Source organism: Phaenicophaeus curvirostris, chromosome 4 (assembly GCF_032191515.1).
Source record: "Phaenicophaeus curvirostris isolate KB17595 chromosome 4, BPBGC_Pcur_1.0, whole genome shotgun sequence".
NCBI classification, from domain to species: domain Eukaryota; kingdom Metazoa; phylum Chordata; class Aves; order Cuculiformes; family Cuculidae; genus Phaenicophaeus; species Phaenicophaeus curvirostris.
The window spans coordinates 50879080-50902048 of NC_091395.1; the positions used below are offsets into that span (position 1 = coordinate 50879080).

Here is a 22969-nt window from a genome sequence, read left to right on the forward strand (position 1 = left end):
CACCATCTTTTCTTCTGGATGAGCTCACTCATCCTTTAAGAGCGACCTGTCCATCTGTCTCTTTTTTTATAACTGAATTTTTTCAAATGTTGGCATCAAAAATTCATCTGCACAGAACCAAATGCTGTGATTTATGTCTGCTATATTTCCCCCCCTTTTTAAAGCCTTAGTCCTATTGATTGCAGTTTAATATTTTTTCTGTAAAATGTGTGTTTGATACAAGAAAGCAGTTTTTTTTCACCCTTTTTTAACAGATTATTATCTAGTGTGGGGCTTTTTTTAAAAAAAGGTGAGTAGGCGGGGTCAAGCAGTATTCGTGGTTTAACGTGTTTCATATCAGAGCAAAGAACTCAGCTAAGTCTGTTTTACTGTCACAACTGACGAGCAGAGGTTTATGTTTTCGTTTGAGTACAAGCAAACAACCAGACATGATTCTTTCTACCTGTAAGTAAACCGGGCCACATCTTTTTGTCTTGCGGGGTTTTTTTGTGCAGTAGCTGTGTACTTAGAAAATGAGGTACTTAATTATTGCCCTAAAAATACCAACCAGCTTTCTCTTGTGCTTCACAGCTGATTTCTGCCCAGACTGCTTGTCTTGACTTTCAAAATTACTGTACAACTATGAATCCATTGTGTGATAGATTCAGCAAAGCAACTACTTTGATATACAGATAGGGAGATATTCTGGCACATATGGGATAGAGGTGACCAAAAGGTTTGGTAGAATTAGAGCTGTTTTTCCATAGAAGAATTAACTTGCTGGAAAGACAGAAAGCCTCAGCTTGCACACGTGAAAAGCTGAAAGCTTGTCTTTTAAAGTATTTCTAGAAGCAAACTATACCGTGGCTTTCTACTAGATTGTTTATTTTTTAGTACTGTTGAAAACTGACAGATATACCAGATCAGGAAGCATACAATGTGTTGCAGTAAAGATGTGGGTTTGATGGGTCTGAGTTTGTAGTGTTGAACACGGTTAATTTGCTGCCCCTACCTCATTGTGCAAAACATGCTAGAAGAATGCAAGTCAGAAACAAGGACTACACTTTAAGAATTGCTAGTGCTTTGAGAAACAGTGAATAAGAAAAAGAAGCTCAAGTCAAGAAAACCATGAAGCAATAAAATTATAAAATGCATACTATAGAAATTTCTAACTTGTTGCTTGTATCTTTGATACTCCTTCCTCAGGGCTGCAAATTAGTTATAACTGAAGATGGGAAGAAGACTGCGCATATAAAGGTGTATGAATTTGCCATCTGTGAAGGCAATATTATCAACCCAAAGCATGCTACTGAGTGTTGTGAGGCCTTTATCAGGACAGCTAGTGGCAGCAACTGACCATCTCAAGGGACTTGTGTATTTTTACTCTCCCTTCTCTGTTTTCATGGGACTATTTTTGATCTTCTCAAGCAAACAGCTGACCAATATTTTTCTTCTTCCTTTAGCATCCCAGCTACTCCACTGTGCACAGATAAATTATCCTTATTATTAGGCCTTACCAAAATGTCAGCTGCAGATTTTCAGGTCGAGTATTTGTCAGGCTAGCTTCAACACTAGCTTCCTAGTATTTCTGCTTCGTCTACATGCTTCTCTTGCCATGTTATCTTTTCTTATTTCAAAACTATGCCTACTAAAATGTCTGATTTTGGGCATAAGAATTAGATGGGCTGTCATGGCTCTGTGATACTGTTGTGATTCCTATTTGATAATCTGTCACTAAGGAGATAATATGACGCTGTTTTTAAAACAAATGCCTTCCTCCTAATATAATTCCCAGGAAGAAAAAGACAGGAGTAGTGAAATGGGCTACATCTTTTGTTCTTGTGTTAAATTATCTGTAGAATTAGCTGAACTTTGCTTGAGGTTGCAAGCCTGCATCAGAACTTAAAGAAATTAAATTCTTCACAGAATCAAAGAAGAAAAAAATGGCAGATTCTAGACTGAACCGCTCAAATACTCATCTTGTTTGACTTACCCTGAGGATCAAAGCCAAATGTGTTTTGGTAGCTTATGTTTTGATAGGACTCAGGCAAATGTGGGCTGAGAAGTCTAGCGGGGCTGTGGATGCTGGAGAAACCTTCCTTCCTGTGGGTTTAAAAGAAGCAAGAATTTGCTACTTTTTCTAGAAGTTTTGGGAAAAATGATAATAGGTCCACAAGTACTTTATTTTAACGGATTTCAAAAGATATTTTACTGTTAAAAATTATGGGACGGTTCTTTCTGTTAGCCTATAATTCTCTCCTGTGTCCTGTCCAAGCAGTCTGTCATTCATAATATGATACATCTCATTGGTGTCTCTATTCTATTCAAGATATGGAATTCAAAAGGTTATTTCCTTGCTGAAGTAGAGCTCTCACTGATACCATCACTGATGAATTTTTACTTTGTGAAGTCTTCAATGAGTTAGGGACCAGGGGGCAAGGCCTGCTAATACGTGTGTGAGTCTAACACCCTTTGACAAATCCAAGGTGTTTTGCTTAAGAAAGGGTCCTTGGTCCAAAATGGAAGGAAATCAGAATAATTTGATTTATTTCAGTGATTTAAATTAGGGTGTAGTAGAACAGAAAACCAAGAAGAATTATTGATCCAACAATATCCTGGGCTGCATCATAAGAAGTGTGATGAGCAGGTAGAGGGAGATGATTGAGAGTTGGGGTAGTTCAGTCTGAAGAAGACGAGGCTCTGGGAAAACCTTAAAGCAGCCTTTCAGTATTTAGAGGAGGCCTACAGGAAAGCTGGGGAAGCGCTCCTTACCAGGGAGGGGTAATAGTTTTAAGCTGAAAGAGGGGAGATTTAGATGAGATATTAGGAAGAATTTTTTTTTACTGTGAGGCTGGTGAGGCACTGGAACAGGTTGCCCAGGGAAGCTGTGGGTGCCTTATCCCTGGAAGTGTTCAAGACCAGGTTGGATGAGGCTTTGATCCAGTGGAAGGTGTCCCTGCCCATTGCAGAGGGGTTGGAACTAGATGATCTTTAAGATCCCTTCTAATCCAAACTATTCTATGGTTCTATTTAAAACAATGAGTAGATTCCAAGAATCTATTTTCAAATTCTTATTTGCATTTTAAAAGACAGCATTTTTAAACATTAAAATGCAGGATTTAAAAAAAAAAAAGTTGTTTCTTAGTTTGTCAAATGGCTGTTGAACAGAAGAAAAGAGAAAGGAAGTAAGAGGAGGGTGCGTGTAGCTCTGAGAACTTGCAGGCAGGAAACGCAGGTTTCCTGTAGTGCTGCAGCGAGCTTTGCTCTGGCACCTGTAGGCAGCCCACAGCCTAAACATCTTCCTTGGCTGCCAGCAGAAGGTCAAGATCCAAACCAGTTTAATCAAATTATTCATTCAGCGCATCAAAGCTTTCGCTATTTGCAGTGTTGGCCAAGACTTTCTAAAAGCTTTGGGCCTTTCTGTAGTGAGTTGTGAACTCAAAAAGTATTATTTTAATCAAGGGGAGAAAAAACATTATGCAAGAAGCTTACCAGTGACTAGAGAGGACATAAAATGCATAGATTAATACATAAATATTTGATTGAGATGCTGAAATTCCAATCCATCAGGTCAAAACTTCTTGAGTTAATTCAATCTAACTAAAGCAGGACTTAGCTCCATAGAGTTTAAGGCCTTTCTCTATGTTTCTTGATAATGTGTCTAGCAGACCTGGCAAATTTCTAAACAGAAATTCACAGTTTGCAACATTGTAATTTATACTTTGATTAATTTCTGCTAAGTTGCTTCCACAAGTGCTCTAGGAGTAATAAATGGACAAAAGTAGTTCAGATGCTATGAAGTTGCTGTGAACAGTTACATGAAGACAGGTTTGTTTTCAAAAAGCCTGGAAATGCTCTTCTTTAGGATGATAAATATCTGCCGAATTTATAGGCCATGATTTGACACTTAAGATACTCCAAAAAGGAGAATGAGAAGCACACGTTGCAGAACCCAGCAATTCAGTTCAGCATGGGTTTATCTGGTCCACGGCCTTTGTTGAATTGGAGACTTCACTTCTTGCCTGCAGAACTTAGTCATATTTTGTGATCTTTAATTAATTAGACAATCTAACCCTGGAAAAATTGCTCACCAAATGAAGCACATGTTCCAGGAAGCACTGTAATTAAAGTTTAAATCTATACCTTTTCTGTGGTTCTGTAAACAGGACGACTAAATACTTAATATAATATATGCTTGGGATGTTTTAGAAAACATCATATACATTCATTTATTGATAATTGCTTTCAGCACAGTAAAGGAGGAGTCAAATACAAAAAGCATCTATTAACAGAGCAAGTCAGAAATTCATTGAAGGCAAAAAAGGATTCTAGAGCTTAGGCTATAAATTTATGCAAATCACTGGGGTCAGAAAGAAAAACGAGATAGAATTAGATGTCCATAACATCAATCCGAACCCCTAACAGGCAAATCTTTAACATCTTGTTAGAAGATAACTCTTACGTCACACTGGAACTCCGCAGTGCTGCTTCTAAATATTTCTGGTACGTGTTCTATAAGGAAAGCAACTTGTTTAATGAGAAATAATATGTTTAATTAGTCTAGATGGTTTAATCAGAAGAAGTAGACTAGCATACAAATGTCATATTCTTTTTTGCATATCCCTAAATACTTTATAAACTTACACTTCATTATACTGGCTAAAGTAAAGAAACCCAAGAATTTTTTCACCCATAACATTCACCAATTACGAAACACAGAATTGATAAAAAAAAGAAATGGGAATGTAACACTATCTAGGTCAAGGGACAAACACAATTTCTTCCCAAAATATTTGGGTATGTTTGATAAGTAGAAAGTAATTTTAAACAATGCTTTATCTAATGAGATTGCCATAACTTCCTCAAATGACAATACCAGCAAGACCACACAGTCATGGAATATGTTTCCAGGGCACTAATTAATACGCTTTAGAGACACTCACTCCTTCATACTGCAACACTACTCTTGAATTTATGGGAGTTTTGAGAACAAAAAAGCAATGATAATGAAACAGAAATAATCCCCAGATGACTTTTTAAAAGTGATTTTCATTCCAAGCTTGTTCTTACCAAAACATTAACAATCTCAACCCTGTAGGAACAAAATGCTACAGACTGTGTTCAGACAAATTATGGAAAATACAGGAAAATTATGCAGCAAATAAATTGCATTGCCTGTATCTTTTCAGCATGGTTTCTTTAAAGAAAATTGTCAGTGTCAGCTGGCTTGGGTATTTGTAATCACTGCATTTTGCATAGCCGTCAATGGAAACTTTTATCAAACAGTTGATAGTGTCTTCTGATTAATGTAGGCTCACCAGCTTCCCACATGATAGTTTCTTTGCCTGTGAAGAATGCAACAGTCTAAGAGAAATTGCCACATGATTTTCAAGATAAACGGGCTAAACAAAGCACATAAGAGACAGATCTCTTCCTCTTCCAGACATGAACCAGTTTTGGTCTTTCTGATATTTGACACTCTACCCTCTTTTATTAGTGCAAGATTTGCTAAATTAGGTACATTCATATTAAAAATAGTTACATTTTCATTGTGCAGCAAGGTTGCTTAATGTTTTGAGTACTAGGATGCATACTTCTAGCACACTTGGCTGAAACTTTGGTAAACAGGCATCAGCAAAAAGTGTTACAGAATACCAGGAGGGACATCATGTTTATTCCAGGCTGGATTAAGTAATTGGGATCAAGAAGCAAAAAATGCCATAAAAGAAAAACAAATGAAGTGAAAAACACTTGTGGGAGAAAGACATACTTTGTGAAATGTAAACCAACAAAATTCTGAGACCTCGGATGTTCTGTATCAAATAAGTTTTTGAGGTCTCTTTTTGTACTATGACCTCTGTGGCAGAGAAAACACAGGGCTCATCTGAGTGGGCTATAAAATTTGTTTTTGTCAGTGCAGCTGAATATGACTGGAGCCTTGTCTCTGCACACCTGGCTCATGCTTCCTAGGAGAGCATACATTGCGCCCAAGAGCCTGAACCTGGCCCACAGGTGCTGCTACCCTCCCACTTGCCCACTGGTGATGCATGATGGCAAGACAGCTAAGGCCACCAACCCAGCAGAGAGCAGTTCCCCACTGGTTTAGCATCCAGTCTCACTCTGTTGGAGATGAGATGAGCAGCAGTGCAGAGGGAAAGGGGATAGGACCATAGATGCCACAGTTTCACCTAAACTGCCGTGGGAACACAAGGTAGGGAAATTAGGTCTCAGCCTCAGTAGAAGTAGATCAGAGCGGATGTCAACCATTTATTTACCTTGCTCAGGTCTTCTGAACGCCTTCTGACCTATTTAATACCATATCCGCTCTGCTGCTCATACAAGATATACTAGATGGATTTCTCTGTAAATGTATTATGTATGTGATGAAGTGTTCAACTTATTTTTTCTCAGGATTATCAACCGCTTGGCGCATAAATGTAAAGCACATCTTTGGTAGCATTTAAACCTAGGCTAATGCATATATTATATAAATCAGTATTCAAAGAATTGAATGTAACGTATCTCCTTTAATGATGCTCACAGTAAGAAAAAGCTTGTTGTGCAGTGTGGTTTTGTGTTTGGCTTAAATGATCTAAAAATTATGTCATGGCTGAAGGGGACAGTTCTCCACCTCTTGTCCCTGATATGTTCTCATCCCTTTTATTACACTGGTTTGAGCTTGTGTGGGGTGGTGTGATCACTCCAACTGGTACTGATCAGGCTGACAAGGTCTTAATGTTTTTTTCTGATTTAACATCGTAGGGGACGCAGTGGGAGAAAGTAGATGGGTAGCAGGAAAGATTTGCTGTATTTGATTGTTGAAAATTCAGCTTTAATGATTTGCTAGATATCTCACAGCAAGACAGAGCTAATAATAGGGCTAAGCTCATATGGTAGTTCTTAAATCTGTAAGTTTTGTAAACAATCAGGAACACTACAAATATAGGAAATGTTCTTGTTCACAGATCACACAATCCAGTCTGTTTGCTGCTGCTGCTGCTGCTGCTTCACAGTGCAAAAAAGGTATGTGGAATGTTTAAGCTTTTCAGCAATTAGGATGATAAAAATATCTACACATAAATGACTTCTTAAAAATTCCCTTTATTTTCAGTAGAACTGCTAATTATACAGGAGTCTAAGGAAGCTCTATCCGGCATATCCCTAACACGAAGGAAGGCATCTATATCCATGAATGAATATTTTTAATGTGAATATTTATAGTTACATATTCACACAAACACTTCATGTTTTTCAAATCAGAGCCATGAGAACAAAAATGAACCTGGACCCTGATACTGACCTGGTAACGCAGTACTCAACGTCACAACCAGATGTTTCCTATGCCTCTACTTGGAAGTACAAGGTAAGCAATGTTTTGGCAGGTGAAAAGAGAGAATCATGGTGATGTGCCATATGGTGGCTCAGTACTAGAACAAGCAGAGGAGTAATTAGCTCTTGAGCATGTAAGGTGCTGCATAAAAATTATAAAGGTATCTGAAGATTCACACTGATGTAAATACAGGGTCACAGTGAGGTTTCTGAAGTGTTCTGTCATGGACAAGGTGGTTCCTACTCCCACTTCTGGGTTTGGGTGCTGCAGATGGAAAGGGTGGGACTGCCCTGTTGGGCAAATGAAAGCTCACCTTGCTCAGCTGGCATGTGAAACATCCACCTCGGGTTTACTCGATCTAAGTTGAATAATCTGAGCTTTCAAAACATAATCAAATGATAGAACCTAAAGATAGAACCTAACTTGGTGCAAAAGAAAATTATTACATTCTTGCAGTTGTTAAGAAAGTCTGCAGTGCCCTCCATGCTAATTCTCTAGATAAATGACCAAATTTCCAGACATTGTAACTCCACTGTTTCAATGCTGCTCTGCTTTTACACCAGCTAAGGAGTTGTCATAGCATTCACACTATGTAGAAGTCACTTCAAGTAAGCAGATGGCTTGCTTATTATTTGCTGTATTTTCCATCGTCATTTTGGCTTCTACACCAAACTAGTCAAATGTGAGTCTCACTGTTTTATAAGTGATAAGATGATGGCTCTTTACAATGGGAAGTAATTACCATGATGAGTTACTTTTAGTTAGTGAGACAGTATAATAGCAGGGGAATTCAGAAATAGTAGGGAGAAAAGACTAATTATGAAAAATACTTTTTTTTTCACTAGCGTAAGAGGCAACTGCAGGTAAAAAACAAGCCGTTACCTCCTTTACCTGCTGAGGCCTTGGAAGACTACACAAAAAAACCCAGAGTTATTGCACTCTATGACTTTTTTGCTAGAGGACCCTCGGATTTACCACTCAAGAAGTCAGAAGAATATATTATCCTTGAACAGTATGATCCCCACTGGTGGAAGGCAAGAGACCAACTTGGGTAAGAGAGTGGGCATCTATTTCAATCTCCCTACAGAGGAAAAAAAACAACCTAAAACAACTCCTGCAAAAGCAGGCAGGTAGACTGAGACATGAGCAATAACTTAGGGGCAGTTTGGAAAGTGTTCTGCTATGTATGAGACACGCACATTGACTGGGCAGACTTTCATCTGTGCTTGGCACCCCAGAAATGCACGAGGAACCTAGAATCTTTTGGGAATTCAGATTTAAGTCCTAGACTAAGTAATTTCTTGAGCAACATAAGGGCGTTTGAGGACCATGTGAATCACTGGGCTCTGAGCCATGTGCAAATCCAGCTTTCCATACTTCAGGTGCTTTACAATGCAGTGCATATGTGTAAGCACTTCAAAAAGACCCCAGAGATTATTAAGACATAGCCTGAAACAAAATCTCTGACCCAAAATTCCTGGATGTTTTAGAATGCTAGTTAATTTCAACTAGGATCCTTTCCACTTTTGTTTGTTTCATGTCATCCTCCTTTCTCCTTTGCATTTTCTCCAGCGTATCCCGTACTGTCATGCTGGAAATGGTTATAAGGTGTATATAACTGTCTTGTTTTCATTCAGATTTCTCCATTAAATACTTCTAAATACTTTTTCTCAACTTGTATCTTTAGTGAAAGTCCACTGGATTATTATTTTGTATATACATGCAAGCACTCACTTCACACTTTAAACACTTAGAGTTAAACAAAAAAAAGCTTTATATAGTTACAAAGTTAGAAATTAAGAGACTGGCTTCTGATTCAGAAGAAATGCTATTCTTTTTCTAAATTTTCTCATCATTGAATATTTTCATTAATTTGCTGCTCTTAGCATTCTATAAATATCCTGTCCCTGTTGAGATTCATTTCAGTAGCCATCCACATTTGTGGGGCAGAAAGATGGTTCCTGGAAGGAAAGGACTCAAACTTCAATTCCCACTTTGAGATTCATCCCAATTTGAGACATAGCCAATAGTATAAGTAATGTTTATAATTCAATAAAAGGAACATACATATCTTAATCCTATTAATATTTTACACCATCATACGACAGAATCACAAAATCATTCAGCTTGAAAAAGACTTTTAAGATCATCAAGTCCAGTCCTTAACTTATTACTGTGAAGTCTATCACTAAGCCATGTTCCTAAGCACCACATCTACACATCTTTTAAATACCTCCAGGGGTGGTGGCTCAAACATTTACCTGGGCAGCCTGTTCCAATATTTGACAACCCTTTTGGTGAAGAAATTTTTCCCAATATCCAATCTAAACTACCCTCAATATGTCATTTCAGGAATGAAGGTCTAATTCCCAGCAACTATGTTACTGAGAACAAGAACAGTAATTTGGAAACATATGAGTAAGTACCCTTCAAAATGATAATTGTGCTTTCTTTTCTAAAAATGGATTAGGATGATACATTTTAGTGCTTGATTCTTCAGTCTTTATTAGACACAAACAGGTGTTTATTGAAAGCTCATTTTATTGTTAGAAAATACTACTCTCACAATGAGGTACCCACTTTGATTTGGAACCATTTGCTCAGAACGGAACATGAAGTTAGAAATACTGAGTACTTGAAACAACATTCATTTGCATAAATCAGAATGTCAGAATCCAGATGTTCCCTATCTCTGTAGTCTCTCTACATAATATCTTTATACTCTGATCTCTTCCTGCTGTGAACATGTAATTAATTGACTGAAGTAAATTCCAATTACTTCAACCTAATTTACTAAGGGGAAAAGTAAAATTCTGCAAAATTCTAGAAAAGAGAGGCTTTATGCAATGAATGGGACTGTAAATTTCATCACAGTTTGGCATAATCCTTCCCTGGGTTTTCTTTTGTTTAAGCTCATATTTAATCACAGTGAATGGGGGAAAGAGTTGTCATATTTACAGTGGTGTATTAATGTAATTCCAAATTAGGAGATGTTTATGTTATACAATAGTTTTATGCAGGTTTTTGGACTGGTAATAGTACAACTATTAAGATAGATTACTTGTGTGAAACAGAGAAAACGCTAATTTTTGCTGGCTGAAATTAAAGGATAGCTTATGTCCTTGTTGCAGGTGGTACTGCAAAAACATAAACAGAAGCCAGGCAGAACTTCTCTTGCTCCAGAAGGTAACTCAGCTTTTACAAAGAACTAATGATATCTAGAAAGATCTATCAGCAGAGGCATCAAGAATATTACCACAGTCAAATCCAAATCTGTTTGGTATGTAGTAAGAGAGAGAGAGTACTTTAAAATAAAAAGGCTTTCTAAGATAAACGTACACTGCAGACTATCCAAGCTTCACAGAGTTTTAAGTTGCAGTCCCAGAAAATTCTATGTAGATTTTCCATACTACATAAATTAAATCACATATGGTTTACTGTGCTTATCTTTTATATGAAACATTGAAGCCCAAAATCCATATATTAGTAAGTAAATGAGGTTAGCAGAGCTTAACAAAACCCCTATGTCTTCCTTATGCATAGAACAAACAATCCACATTGCATTCTACCTCCTATAAGTTACCAAAGTGCCTAACCCAGTTAAACTCATTAGGTCTTTGCTCAGGGACTAACACAAGGCTCGGGCAAGACACATCACAGAAGAACATCTTAGGACTGTTTTGCAGTATTTTATTCTAGTGATTTGTACAATTTGATAGTTTTAATAAATCAAAGCATTTTCACTGCTTCACACCAAAGAGTGTAATTCACCTAAATGATATAACTCCAAAAAATTGCCCAGCATTTAGTTTTTTCACTTGGTTAATTTTGCTCTGCTATCTACCTGGCTATCAGTTCCTGTTCTCCACTTCCTTACCCCTCTTCCAAGTAGTCCAAGGTATTCCACAGAATTTGGCAATCAGCTGTGAGTCCTATCTCAAGGGAGGATTACTCAAAAGGATAAAATAACTCTACTTGGATTTTTTTTCAGTCCAAAGAAGGTGCATTTGTTGTCAGAGATTCAAGCCAACAAGGACTTCTTACGCTGTCCATGTATTCACGGGCAAAAGGGTGAGTTGCACTGAATAGTTAGGATTTGAATCAAGAGGTGATGGGAGAGCTTCCCCCAAACTTTCAGGATAAGGGTGGAGGTCGGACATGCAGTGCACAGGAACTGGGAACCACTGAGATGCTGTTAAAGCAGAGTTCATCACCCCAAGTGCAGAAATGTTGATAGTGGGCAATGAATCTGGGAGTCAGAGTGCAAATGTCCTGCCAAGACGAGATTAACTGCGTTCACTGGAATACTCACTCAAATAATCCTCTGTGAAAGACATGCACATCACCCATGTAGCGTAGGCAATAAGACCTTACATTTGCACCTACTTGCTCTATGTACATGAAGAGCCATGGCTGCCACACCTCACTGGCACAGCCTTCAGCCGCTTGACTGAACAGCTCCCCTTCTCCACAGACTCTGCGTATTATAAATTCACCCCATACTGTGCTGTCCCCAAACTTCTGTTTTTCTCACTGTGCAGTCTTACTTCTTTTGCCACAGGACCGCCACAGGACTTGCTTTTCCTTCATGTCAGTAGCAATCACCTACAGCACTGACTTAGCCATTCCTGAGCTGCCTTACACCCTACTCCCTCAGCCCTCCTACAACCTCCTTCATCAGTGGCATCTGCTTATCTTATCTTCCCCTTAGATCAATTCAGAGATGAGAGGAGCAAGGAAAAGGCACTGCTGCTACCACTACATTCCTCCTCTCTCCCACCTTTCCTCGGAAATCTGGGGAGAGCCCTCACTGTCACCTCCTGTGCTGAGCATGCCAGCTCACATTTGTGGTAGGGCACCAGCCTTCAGCAACCTTAAGTTTTCAGATTTTTCTGTGCTTTCTTTCAAAGTGAAATTTCATCAGATTTATAGTATAAATTATTTTTAATAAAAATATTAATCCTTTGTTGATTTCAGAAGTCATAGTGGAGATATTCGACATTATCAAATCAAGAAAAACCACTTGGGACAATATTATGTAGCGGAAAAATATCTCTTTTCATCTGTTCCTGAACTGATTGAGTATCATCAACACAATGCTGCAGGTAATGCATGAAAGCTGACAGGGTTTTGCAACTGATGATTTGAGGCTCCTCAGAGACTTTCAGAGATTCGAAATCACTCTTGCTCTAATATTTCCCTTACAAAAAGAGACATGTTTTTCTTCTGCTAATGAATTCAGATATGCCATGAACCTTTCTGGCAAAGTCAGCTGTAGTGTGCATATACCATGGGGGAAGAGAAACCACCCAACTTATTTACATATATTAAATAAATTTTACAAACCCAGAAGACTAATATATTTACCTGCTCTGTATTCTCTTGGTCCACATTTGACTGAATGTGACTTGTAAGAAATTTGATCGTAATTCCTTTCTTGTCTACCACAAGGAACTGGACGCATGCATGCAACCTAAGAAAAGCAGGAGAAGTGCTGTGCTTCAGTAGGCAGCGTTCTACTGATTTTGGCAAAAAAAAGTCCCACAAACAACTAAAGGCAGAATTAGCTACCTCTAATTGCTGGCTGATTGCAACCTTTTATAATTTTTAGCATTAAAAAATGTCTTTCATCTTGGTTCTGCCCATCATTTTGATACAATATAAAATGTTTTGACCCTGAATGAGTGGAAATAGGAAAACACACAGAAATTCCTTGCACCAGTGAGGAAAGAAGGCATGGGAACAGACAGAGCCTTTTGCTGGAGGGAGGAGGACTGTAGGGAACACGAGTCATAGTATCATAGAATTGCTTAGACTGGAAAATAACTTTAAGCTCATTGAGTCCAACCCTTAACCTAACACTGCTAAATCCACTACTAATGTCCCTGGTTGTCACGTCTACCTGTCTTTTAAAGTGGTAACTCAACCACTTCCCTGGGCAGCCTCTTCCAGTGCTTGATAACTCTTCTGGTGAAGAAATTTTTCCTAATATCCAACCTAAACATCCCTGATGCAACTCTTGTCCTATCATATTTTACTTGTGTGAAGAGACTGACACCCACCTCACTACAACCTCCTTTCAGGTAGCTGCAGAGAGAAGCAAGATCTCCCCTCAGCCTCCTTTTCTCCAGACTCAACAACCTCAGTTCCCTCAGTCGCTCTGCAGAAGTCCTGGTCTCCAGACCCTTCACCAGCTTCATTGTCCTTCTTTGCACATGCACCAGCACCTCAGTGTCTTGTTAATGAGGGGCCAAAACTGAACACAGTATTTCAGGTGTGGCCTAACAAGTGCTGAGTACAGGGGGAGAATCAGTTCACTGGTCTTGCTGGCCACGCTATTTCTGATACACGCTGGGATGCTATTTGCCTTCTTGGACACCTGGGCACACTGTAGAAGAAGTCCTGAAAGTAACAGTGAGAGGAATGAATGAATACAGAGGGCCCTTGGTGAGGGATGTACTCACTGGTACTCTTGGCTGATGAATTCAAAGAAAATAAAAGACAGACACAAAAATATTTTGTGCAATGGGAAACAATCCTGAGAAATTATGCAGGAAGAGACTGCTTAGGTGGGCAATAATAGTATTGTAGTACTCGTTTATTTAAGATCACTAAAATCATACAAACAAGCAAGAGTATCAGATGTGATTTTATGAAAGTATAGATACTTCTGTAGTCAGAAGCCTATTGAATATTCTTCCTCTATTTCTTCTCACTGTAGTGTTTCATCTGAACAAGCTGTAAGCAGAAGTAACTTCAAAAAATAAGAAATGTACATTAGATTCCAAATGTTTTTGTTTGAGAGGAGGTAGGACATAGTGTACTTTAAAATGGAGTAATTGGTCACAGAATATTGTTGCTTTGTCCCTGACAGGTCTTATTACTCGTCTCCGACATCCAGTTGGATGTTCTTCAACAGCAACAGCAGGATTTAGTTATGGTAATTTTTTTATTCTTTTTTTTTTGGTGGAGATTTAGGTATATGCTTACACAAGAATTTAGATTACATTCACCCAGATAATGATTGAGCTGTAATAAGTAATAAGAAACACATGAATTCAGCTGTATATTCAGTAGAAACAGACACTTATTTCTTCCTAAGGCATCAATACCAAATGAGATACCTGACTGGAGTCCTTCTGTTCACTGACTGTTGTTTTTCTGTTACAACCACCAGTGCATTTCAGAGCTATCTGGACTTTCCTAACCAGGCCTAAGATGCATCTAATAGCTTTTCAAAGGCTGTATGATTTATTAAAAAGCTTAGGAAGTCTAAATTAATATTATTTACAGGGAACATGTTCCTTGTCAGTTCTCTAAGTTTTAGAAATAAGAATTAAATCTTCTACAGTATTAGACAACAAGCAATAAATGCTAGTTTTGTGTGTATAGATCAGGAAGTTCATATAATCTGGCCGATGATAGGAACCTCTAAAATTGTGTATCAATTGTGATGTTTTGCTGCATGCATTAATGGCAAATAGCAAAGAGCACACTTCAGAAAAGACAAGTTGACTGTTGTAACATATTGGGTTGCTTTTATAGAGGAGTGGGAACTAAACCCATCTGAACTGACTTTCATGAAAGAGCTTGGACGTGGGCAGTTTGGAGTCGTTCAGCTGGGTAAATGGAAAGCAAAGATCAAGGTTGCCATCAAAACAATCAATGAAGGTGCAATGTCTGAAGATGATTTCATCGAGGAGGCCAAGGTGATGATGTAAGTACAAAAGCTATTGTATCTAACAGTTGAAATTGAGATGACCAAGAAATAAATATAACCTAATTACATTTAAAACAAACAGACAAACCAGTTTGATGGGAATGGTGGATGTGCAGGACAGAAAGGTTGATATGAAGGTCTGAATCAGACTGATGAGAGATACTCACTGCACTTATTGTCACACTCTTTCTTTAGGGCATGCACTGCTTTGTGCCATGGAGCTCAGTGGGGAGTAAAGGTGCTGGTAAATAAATGTGGTTTTAGAACTATTCTTTCATACATAATTCAGTGCATCGAGGACCACTTGCAGAGCTCATACCTAACTAAAGCTTTTGAGAAACTATATTACCACTTCTGCTAATTTTCTAAATTAGGCAAGTATCCAGTCTGGGTCTTGGCACAGCCCAAAAGAGAAGAACCCTTTCAGGGTCATGCCCTCGCCTGAAAGCCAGGCATAACTAGACCTTTCCATTTCACATCATTCAAATCAAGCTTTGCATTCACTGCATTTATACAACCAATGAACAATTCATTGTTCAATGAACAAATGCACAATGAAAGAGTGCACCTTTTCGAGCAAATTGTAGGCAGAAATGTGTTAGACAGCGGGACAACTCTGAGGCCAGTTGTATTGAATACTTTTTATCAAGTACCGAAAGTATTTTTCATGAGAATCAAAAGTCTAGTTACCCATCAAGGACAAATGCTAGCCTGTCTAAAACGCGATTTTAAACAGGAAACTTTCCCACCCGAAGCTGGTCCAGCTTTATGGAGTGTGCACACACCACAAGCCTCTCTATGTTGTGAGTGAGTTCATGGAAAACGGCTGCCTGCTCAATTACCTTCGGCAAAGGCGAGGGAAACTCAGTAGAGACGTGCTGCTGGGCATGTGTCAGGATGTGTGCGAAGGGATGGAATACCTGGAAAGAAATTGCTTTATACATCGTGATTTAGTAAGTACAGTAGGTTTTCTGAAGTTCTTGGTAAATGTTGGCAGTGTAGAGTATGCTGCTGCATTTCATGTATCCTGGAAGACATCCAATGTGATTTTTTAAAAAGGTTTTGTGACTTTTTCACTACAAAAGTATCACATGGTGATCTCAACACAACTAAAACGACAGCAATAGAAAAGGTCAGCAAAAATGAGGATTTTTTTTTTTAAACAAAATCTTTTTCTATCTACATTTTTTCTGCTGTCTTCCGCCTTACCTTCTTGCTGGGATATCTGGATGACTTTTCTGACATACCCCTCATACCCAGGAGAGGAGTTTGCTTCCTCACTTTCTGCTTTTTGCTCAATGTTCATATCTGGATGCAGAGAAGAAATCTTTATGCTCTCCTCCCTAGTTGCCTGAAGAAATGCAAAATCTTGAACATTTACAGGGAGTTCCTGATTTTTGTAATGAAAAAGTCACAAAACCTTTTCAAAAAAATCACATTGAGTGTCCTAATGCTGTGTTCAGGAAAATATCTGCTGGGATAACTAGACTCTACAGCTTAAAATTTCTTTCACCATGCAGGAATATGTGTAAATATTGCAACTCACACTACAAGCATCTAAGTTGATATATGCTATACATACTCAGAGCCAAAAATTCACTTATGAGGAAGTGATGAGGAAGACACTCGTCACCTTTTAGAATCTAAACAATATAAGCTGAAACAAAACCAATCAGCTGTTGTATTTTTCTTAAAATTCTTCAGCACAGATTTCAGATATGTTTCTCTCATTTTCCCCAGGCTGCAAGAAACTGTTTAGTCAACGCTGAGGACATTGTTAAAGTATCTGACTTCGGCATGACAAGGTACGATGCCATCAGCACGGCTTTAGCGAGTACCCATTCTCTGTCAGCTGCAGCATGACCTTGAGTTAACCTCGCTGCTTGCTTCACTGATTTGGGGAATCCCACTGCAGTCAATTTTTGAACTGATGGAAATTATAACGTCGTTTAACTGTTGTACCATGAACTTGATGTTGTGTCCTCCTCTTGCTACTGGTGGGTGGTAAACTGTTTACAGGTAAACTGGTAAGCTTGAGAAGTAGTTCATGGCCAGAGACGCACCCAGAGTGGACAGGGCTGCCAGAAGCTTGAAGAAACAAGTTCCCCAACTTCTCTGAGCTGCAGGGAGGACAGAAAGTCCCTAGAAACGGATCAGGTGCTGGTGTTGACCTTTAGAGGAGGCAGCAGCTGAGTAGATCAGACTGGAGGCAGGGAGGACAGATAGGGCAGGCAGGAAGTGTGACATGCATGGGTCTAGGAGGGAAGCTGTTTTTCTGCTTAATGAGAGGACCAGCCAAACATGAAGAAAGACACTAAAATGGGCTCTGACAGGACAGAGAAAGATTGCTCTGCTCTCACCGAATTCCCCCAGAGGATGTGCTATATTTTATAGCTGAGCTGACCGAATGACTGGCTGCTGCCCAAAGGGGTTGTCTCATTCCTTCCTTCTTTCCCATTTCAAGCCCATCACAAAGTTCTCCACCTTGTGTTTTACTGGCTGCTTTTTCTGTTGGATTAGTAGACTTACCTAGTTCAATTTGGAGGCAGATGAGCTTGAAAGGCAGTGGGTGGCTCTGAACAGGAGGTGGTAGTGACATTCACCTTGCAGTCGTGAGTCATTCGATCTGCATAGCTATGCTGCTTACCTTTCCCTGAGGTTTTGCCTCCTATTTCTAACCTAAGGGTTACAACAGCACATAACTAAATACTTGTTTTTCAAAAGGCTGTCCTATACCATGTCGGTACCCACTGGTTGCATTTTTCCCCAAAAGGGTAAGGTCGGTATTGGGAGTCTGGACTCATCCAAATATCCCAGAAAACGGGGTAAGAGACCAAGGGACTGGCAGGATCAAGTCAGACAATGGAGGACCTGAATGGTTCACTGCTGCCGAAAAGTGAACAGTGGTGTGGCTCTAGGACAGGTGATGATCTTATTATTCGGAGCTCATAAAACTCTCACTACTGGTTATTTTGTACTGCTTTTTCATATGTTCCTTAACCAATAACTTCTCCTCTTTCTGTGCTGCACCAATATAAGAAAGGGAGGCAAAAAGTTAATTTCTCTTAAAGTAACCTTTTAAAGGTGCTTTAAAAGGTGCCTTTGTGTTATGCCTTTTATGAGAGCACTGCACCTCAAATACTACATTCAATTCTCTACAAGGATGTTGAGGCTCTGGACAGTGTCCAGAGAAGAGAAAAAAAGCTGGTGAAGGAACTGGAGAACAAGTCTTAGAGGGGCGGCTGAGGGAACTGGGGTTGTTTAGCCTTGAGAATAGGAGGCTGAGGGGAGACCTTAGTGCTCTCTACAACTACCTGAAAAGAGGTTGTAGAGAGGAGGGAGCTGGACTCTTCTCCAAGTGAGAGGGGACAGGACAAGAGGGAATGGCCTCAAGCTGTGCCAGGGGAGGTTCAGTCTAGATACCAGGAACAAATTTTTCACAGAAAGGGTCATCGGGCACTGGCAGAGGCCACCCAGGGAGGTGGTTGTGTCCCCATCCTTGGAGGTATTTAAATGATGGGTAGACCAAGTGCTCAGGGAAATGGTTTAGTGGCAGATCGGAAAAGTTGGACTCAATGATCTACGAAGTCTTTTCCAACCTAGTGATTCTATGATTTTATGATAAATGTTGTCTCGCCCATAAGTGTCATCCACTCAGGAACATTAATACTGGGAAAATGTGCACAGAGCTTCTATGTAGGTAGGCATCAGTCTAAGAGCCTTTTAAAATGCTTCCCTATAAATACCTGCATCAGGGACATAATTGGGCAAAGAAAATTACTTTTCCAGTGCACCTGCAAGAGCTCTTGCCTTACTGGTGATTAACATTTCTTTCTACGCTGCTTCTGCAACAATGTGCCAGAAATCACACCCATGAAGTTGGGCAGTCTTGAAGTGCAGCCCTCTAACAGCAGGTACCATTTGTGTACAACAAGTGGTTGAAAAGGTGGTTTCATTTTAAAAGATAATAATTATTTATTGCTGCTGGTTTTCCTGCCCACAGCATAAGGATCTTTTCTATCACTATAGACTCAGAAGATAACAAGGCAACTGTTCTGTCAGTCAGTCTTATGGGTGGTATTAAAATATTTTATTCCAATGTACTTCTCAGGAACAATTAATACCATTAATTTAAACAGAAATCTCCTTAAGTGCATAGCTTCCAGTGTGGGTATCTGTGTGCATTTTACACTAAATTAGTGATACCATTTATTTGTTTCTAACAGTATTTTAATGGAATTAGAACCCACCTGTGGAAATGTCATCAGAACTCCCTGCCCTTTAGCTGTCATTAAAATACGTGTTGTTTCCTATTATTCTTTAGGTATGTCACTGATGACGAATATATCAGCTCTTCAGGTGCCAAGTTTCCAGTCAAATGGTCAGCTCCTGAAGTCTTTCATTTCAAAAAATATAGCAGCAAATCAGATGTCTGGTCTTTTGGTGAGTTGATTAGGTGAATATGCGACATACCATGCTTCCCTAAAACTGGTGATGTAATTCAGGAGAGCCTAACTTTATGTTGATGTTACCTGTCTTAAGATCTAGTGCTTCCCATTTGCCAAATCTTGCCTATATTGGACAAGTATGTTACTAAACAGAAAGGTCCTGTGCCTAAAAACTTGATTTTGAATGAAAGGTCCATTCTTGGTATGTCCCTGTTAGCCAAATGCATATTCATTTCGGTTTTGTGGACCACTGTCTTAGCTGACTTAAAAGAGAGCAGAACTGTATCAGTTCAAAATGATTTTGTTAGTCTCTCTTCATTCAGCTCAGACTGACCATATTTTCACACAAGGTACAAAAAACCAAGAGTGGTTTTTGTGCTTTTAAAGCCACTAAATAGCTTTTGGGTTTGAGGTTTTTCTTTTGTCCTAAATATTTTCATTTGATTCTAGGTGTACTGATGTGGGAAGTTTTCACAGAAGGCAAAATGCCTTTTGAAAGTAAGTCAAATTCTGAAGTCGTCCGTGAGATTTCTCATGGTAATCGACTTTATCGACCACATCTGGCATCACATACTGTGTATAAAGTCATGTACAGCTGCTGGCATGAGGTTTGTTGCCCTTTCTTTCCTTGTGATATTACTTTATGTTATTATTCATTTGTAATGTAGATATAAAGGCAATCTTCAATAAACTGGGGCATTAAATCCTTATTTCACACCTATGGCATCCTCAGCATTTCTCACTATGCTTTTTACAAATCACATCTGAGTTTACAAGCCTCTGTTTCTTTTGACTGTTATTTCCAATAAATATAAGGCACATACTTCATCCATACAATAGATCTCCATCAACCCTGGCTTTGAATATGCCATTATTGTCTCACTGCATCACATATAATACCTTTTTCACACCTCCATCAGGCATAGCTTTCTCGAACTCTGCTCTGAATGATAAACTGAAACATTCATATTCAAACGGGGAGTGCCCACTAAACACAGATTTTAAATCCTGTTTTTCAGGGTATGTCGTTACATCACTACTGTTTCTAGGCTGTTCTCCTTTCACTGTCTCCACTCTGATTTAGTGCTTCTCCGTTTCTCCAGCAACTACTTCTTTCTGTCTTGATATCAAATCATTGATTTCACTAACTTCTCCATCTGAGAAATCCCTTAAGGTCCCTCCTTCTGTAGTGTCTCAGGAAGTGAATCTTTAAATAAAAACTACTTTTAGAAGAGCTTTGTGTGCAATGCTTTCATGTAAATAGGCAGGTATACACTGAGAATAGCTGGGGAACCTTGTTGCTACAATTGTTTCCTTTATGCTATCTCTCCCTCTCTTTTTTTTTTTCTCTCCCCATTTTTTAACTCTACTTGGAATTTTTATACCCAGAGTAAAACAGGCTCAAGGAACTGAAATCTAAACAGCATATAGCTTGCTTGCTTACTGCAAGCATCCATTGGGATGCCAGCATACAGAGAGAATGGGTAAGAAGCTCTCTCTTCTCCTGCCTGCCATCAGCCAGGAGTTTGTTCTAATCTGAGCTGCAGTACATCAAATGGCACAGTGGAGAAGTTCCTTTTTCAGCAGCTCAGGAAAAATTCCTGAGTATCATGTTTTCCTGAGAGATAGTGCTTTCCAGTCACCTATTGCAGGGGAGAAATCATACAGGAATTCTGGTCCAGAATTGAAATAAATACATAGAAATTTTAGAAATGCCTAGAAAAGTGGCTGTGCTCATGCTGATGGTATCATGAAAAACAAATTATTTTATTCCCTTGAATGATAAACTGTTCTTTTTCCTTCTGTACTAATCAAATAAAATGTAATTTTTAAGAGGTAGCTCATACATACCTGTAACCATCTTCTGAACTATGATGCTGTAATTATCAATCTGCACATACAAATGTATCCCCTGCTTTTCTTTTCAGAAACCTGGAGGACGTCCTACTTTTGCAGAATTAATAGAGACCCTCACAAGTATAACACACATATGATAACTGAAGATTCTACATGAATGTATTTACTGAAAGTTTAGCATTAAACTTGTCAATAACGTAGTTGATACCAAAAACCTCACCCTTTTACAACAGTCTCCATTTAAACTGCAGGGTACCAGCATCCTACGTATTTGAAGCAGCTATTCAGGCTTGGTATAATCTTTAATTATTTGAGAAGAATGCCTCAGGAGGCTGATTCAGGACTCTCAAGACTTTGTTTTCATGATTAAGGAGAGAAACCTGTCTGGAAAGAAGCAACAAAACTTACTCACCTTATAGGCCTTTTAATTTATTCTTTTTGTCAGAGCTGCACTAATTCCCAAAACAATATTATTAAAATATTATTTGGTTCTTAATATGACTCATGCACTGGGGCATACTGGTTGGTAGCAGCAAAAATGATTGAAGAACCTCTGATGAAGCTCTAGTTAGGTCATGTTTAAAGGCAAGCCCTTTTGCTGCAAAGCATCCAGCACTGAAGAAATGAAGCAATGTTTGAGAAGAAGCAGCAAGCTAACTACCAGAGCAGTACCCATGCGTGTCCCCATAGGTGGATAAAGGGAGCAGTCATTGCTTAGCAGCTCCCAAGGCACATCTGAGCAGCTAGAAAGTCTGAGCACCCCTGAAGCATTTTAAACCAGCATCACAGGTCAAGGTGCCTTCTTTACCAATTCTGTGTAAAAGGAGAGTGAGGATTATCTTAACCAAACCTTTTCCTGGATCTTCCAGTATAGCCTCCTATTCCTCACCTGCTGCTGCCTACTAAAATGCCCATCCTTGCCTTAGCCCCCCACCTTGCAAGTGCCCAGCATGGTTAGTGGATAAGTTAAAGCTGACAGTAAAACATAGTGCTTTGAATTAGTCTAGCTCAGATGGATCCTACAATACCTGAAATGTATAATGTCTGTAACCCTACTTATTATGTTATTATTCACTTCTAATTTTAAATCTTAATTTTGCTTGCTACAAATATATTCTAGAACAAAAAGGCAGATGAAGTTAATTATTGTTTAATAGAGTCAGACCATCAAAAATAAATTGTTTTTTTAAAATCTGTGATTGCATTGTGAATTTATAAATACATCATATTTCATTTTATAGCACAGTGCACAAAATACTTCAAAGCCACTAGCTGAAGAGTGATTGAGTGCTACACAACTTAATTTTTCCTTGCCAAATTTAAAAAAACTGCAACAATAAAATGAAATCTATCAATTATCCCAAGTTTTGAATTTCTAGAAGATGATGGTGTCTTTGGGTCACATTCATTCTGGTATTAATCACTCACCTTTACTGCAGTAGTATTTTGATAGTTATCATCCCTTAGGAAAGGAAGCCCCAGTCCTATTGTTTGAACATTTGGGACTACCTTCAAACACACTTTTAGGGCATTTATGCTTCAAGTGAAGCATGATAACCCTTATAATTTCATATAATCTGCTACAAGAATTGCCACGAACTATGACGTTACTATTTACTTTTACAACTGACTCAT

General features: G+C 38.8%; 1 protein-coding gene across 2 annotated transcripts; it reads left to right on the plus strand.

Moving 5' to 3' along the window:
- Positions 1-344: 344 nt before the first annotated feature.
- LOC138720167 (tyrosine-protein kinase TXK-like) lies at positions 345-22493 on the plus strand. Of its 2 annotated transcripts, none has more exons than XM_069856083.1 (15): positions 345-444; positions 6945-7002; positions 7240-7342; positions 8155-8360; positions 9662-9727; positions 10441-10495; positions 11301-11380; positions 12287-12414; positions 14184-14249; positions 14855-15026; positions 15766-15982; positions 16770-16834; positions 19354-19472; positions 19928-20085; positions 21406-22493. In XM_069856083.1, exons 1-15 carry the CDS (start codon positions 429-431, stop codon positions 21469-21471), a joined length of 1575 nt encoding a protein of 524 aa, XP_069712184.1. In that variant the 5' UTR covers positions 345-428; the 3' UTR covers positions 21472-22493. The 2 variants fall into 2 exon arrangements, with proteins under 2 accessions (XP_069712184.1, XP_069712185.1); XM_069856084.1 differs by having other exon boundaries at positions 19928-19975.
- Positions 22494-22969: the final 476 nt, after the last annotated feature.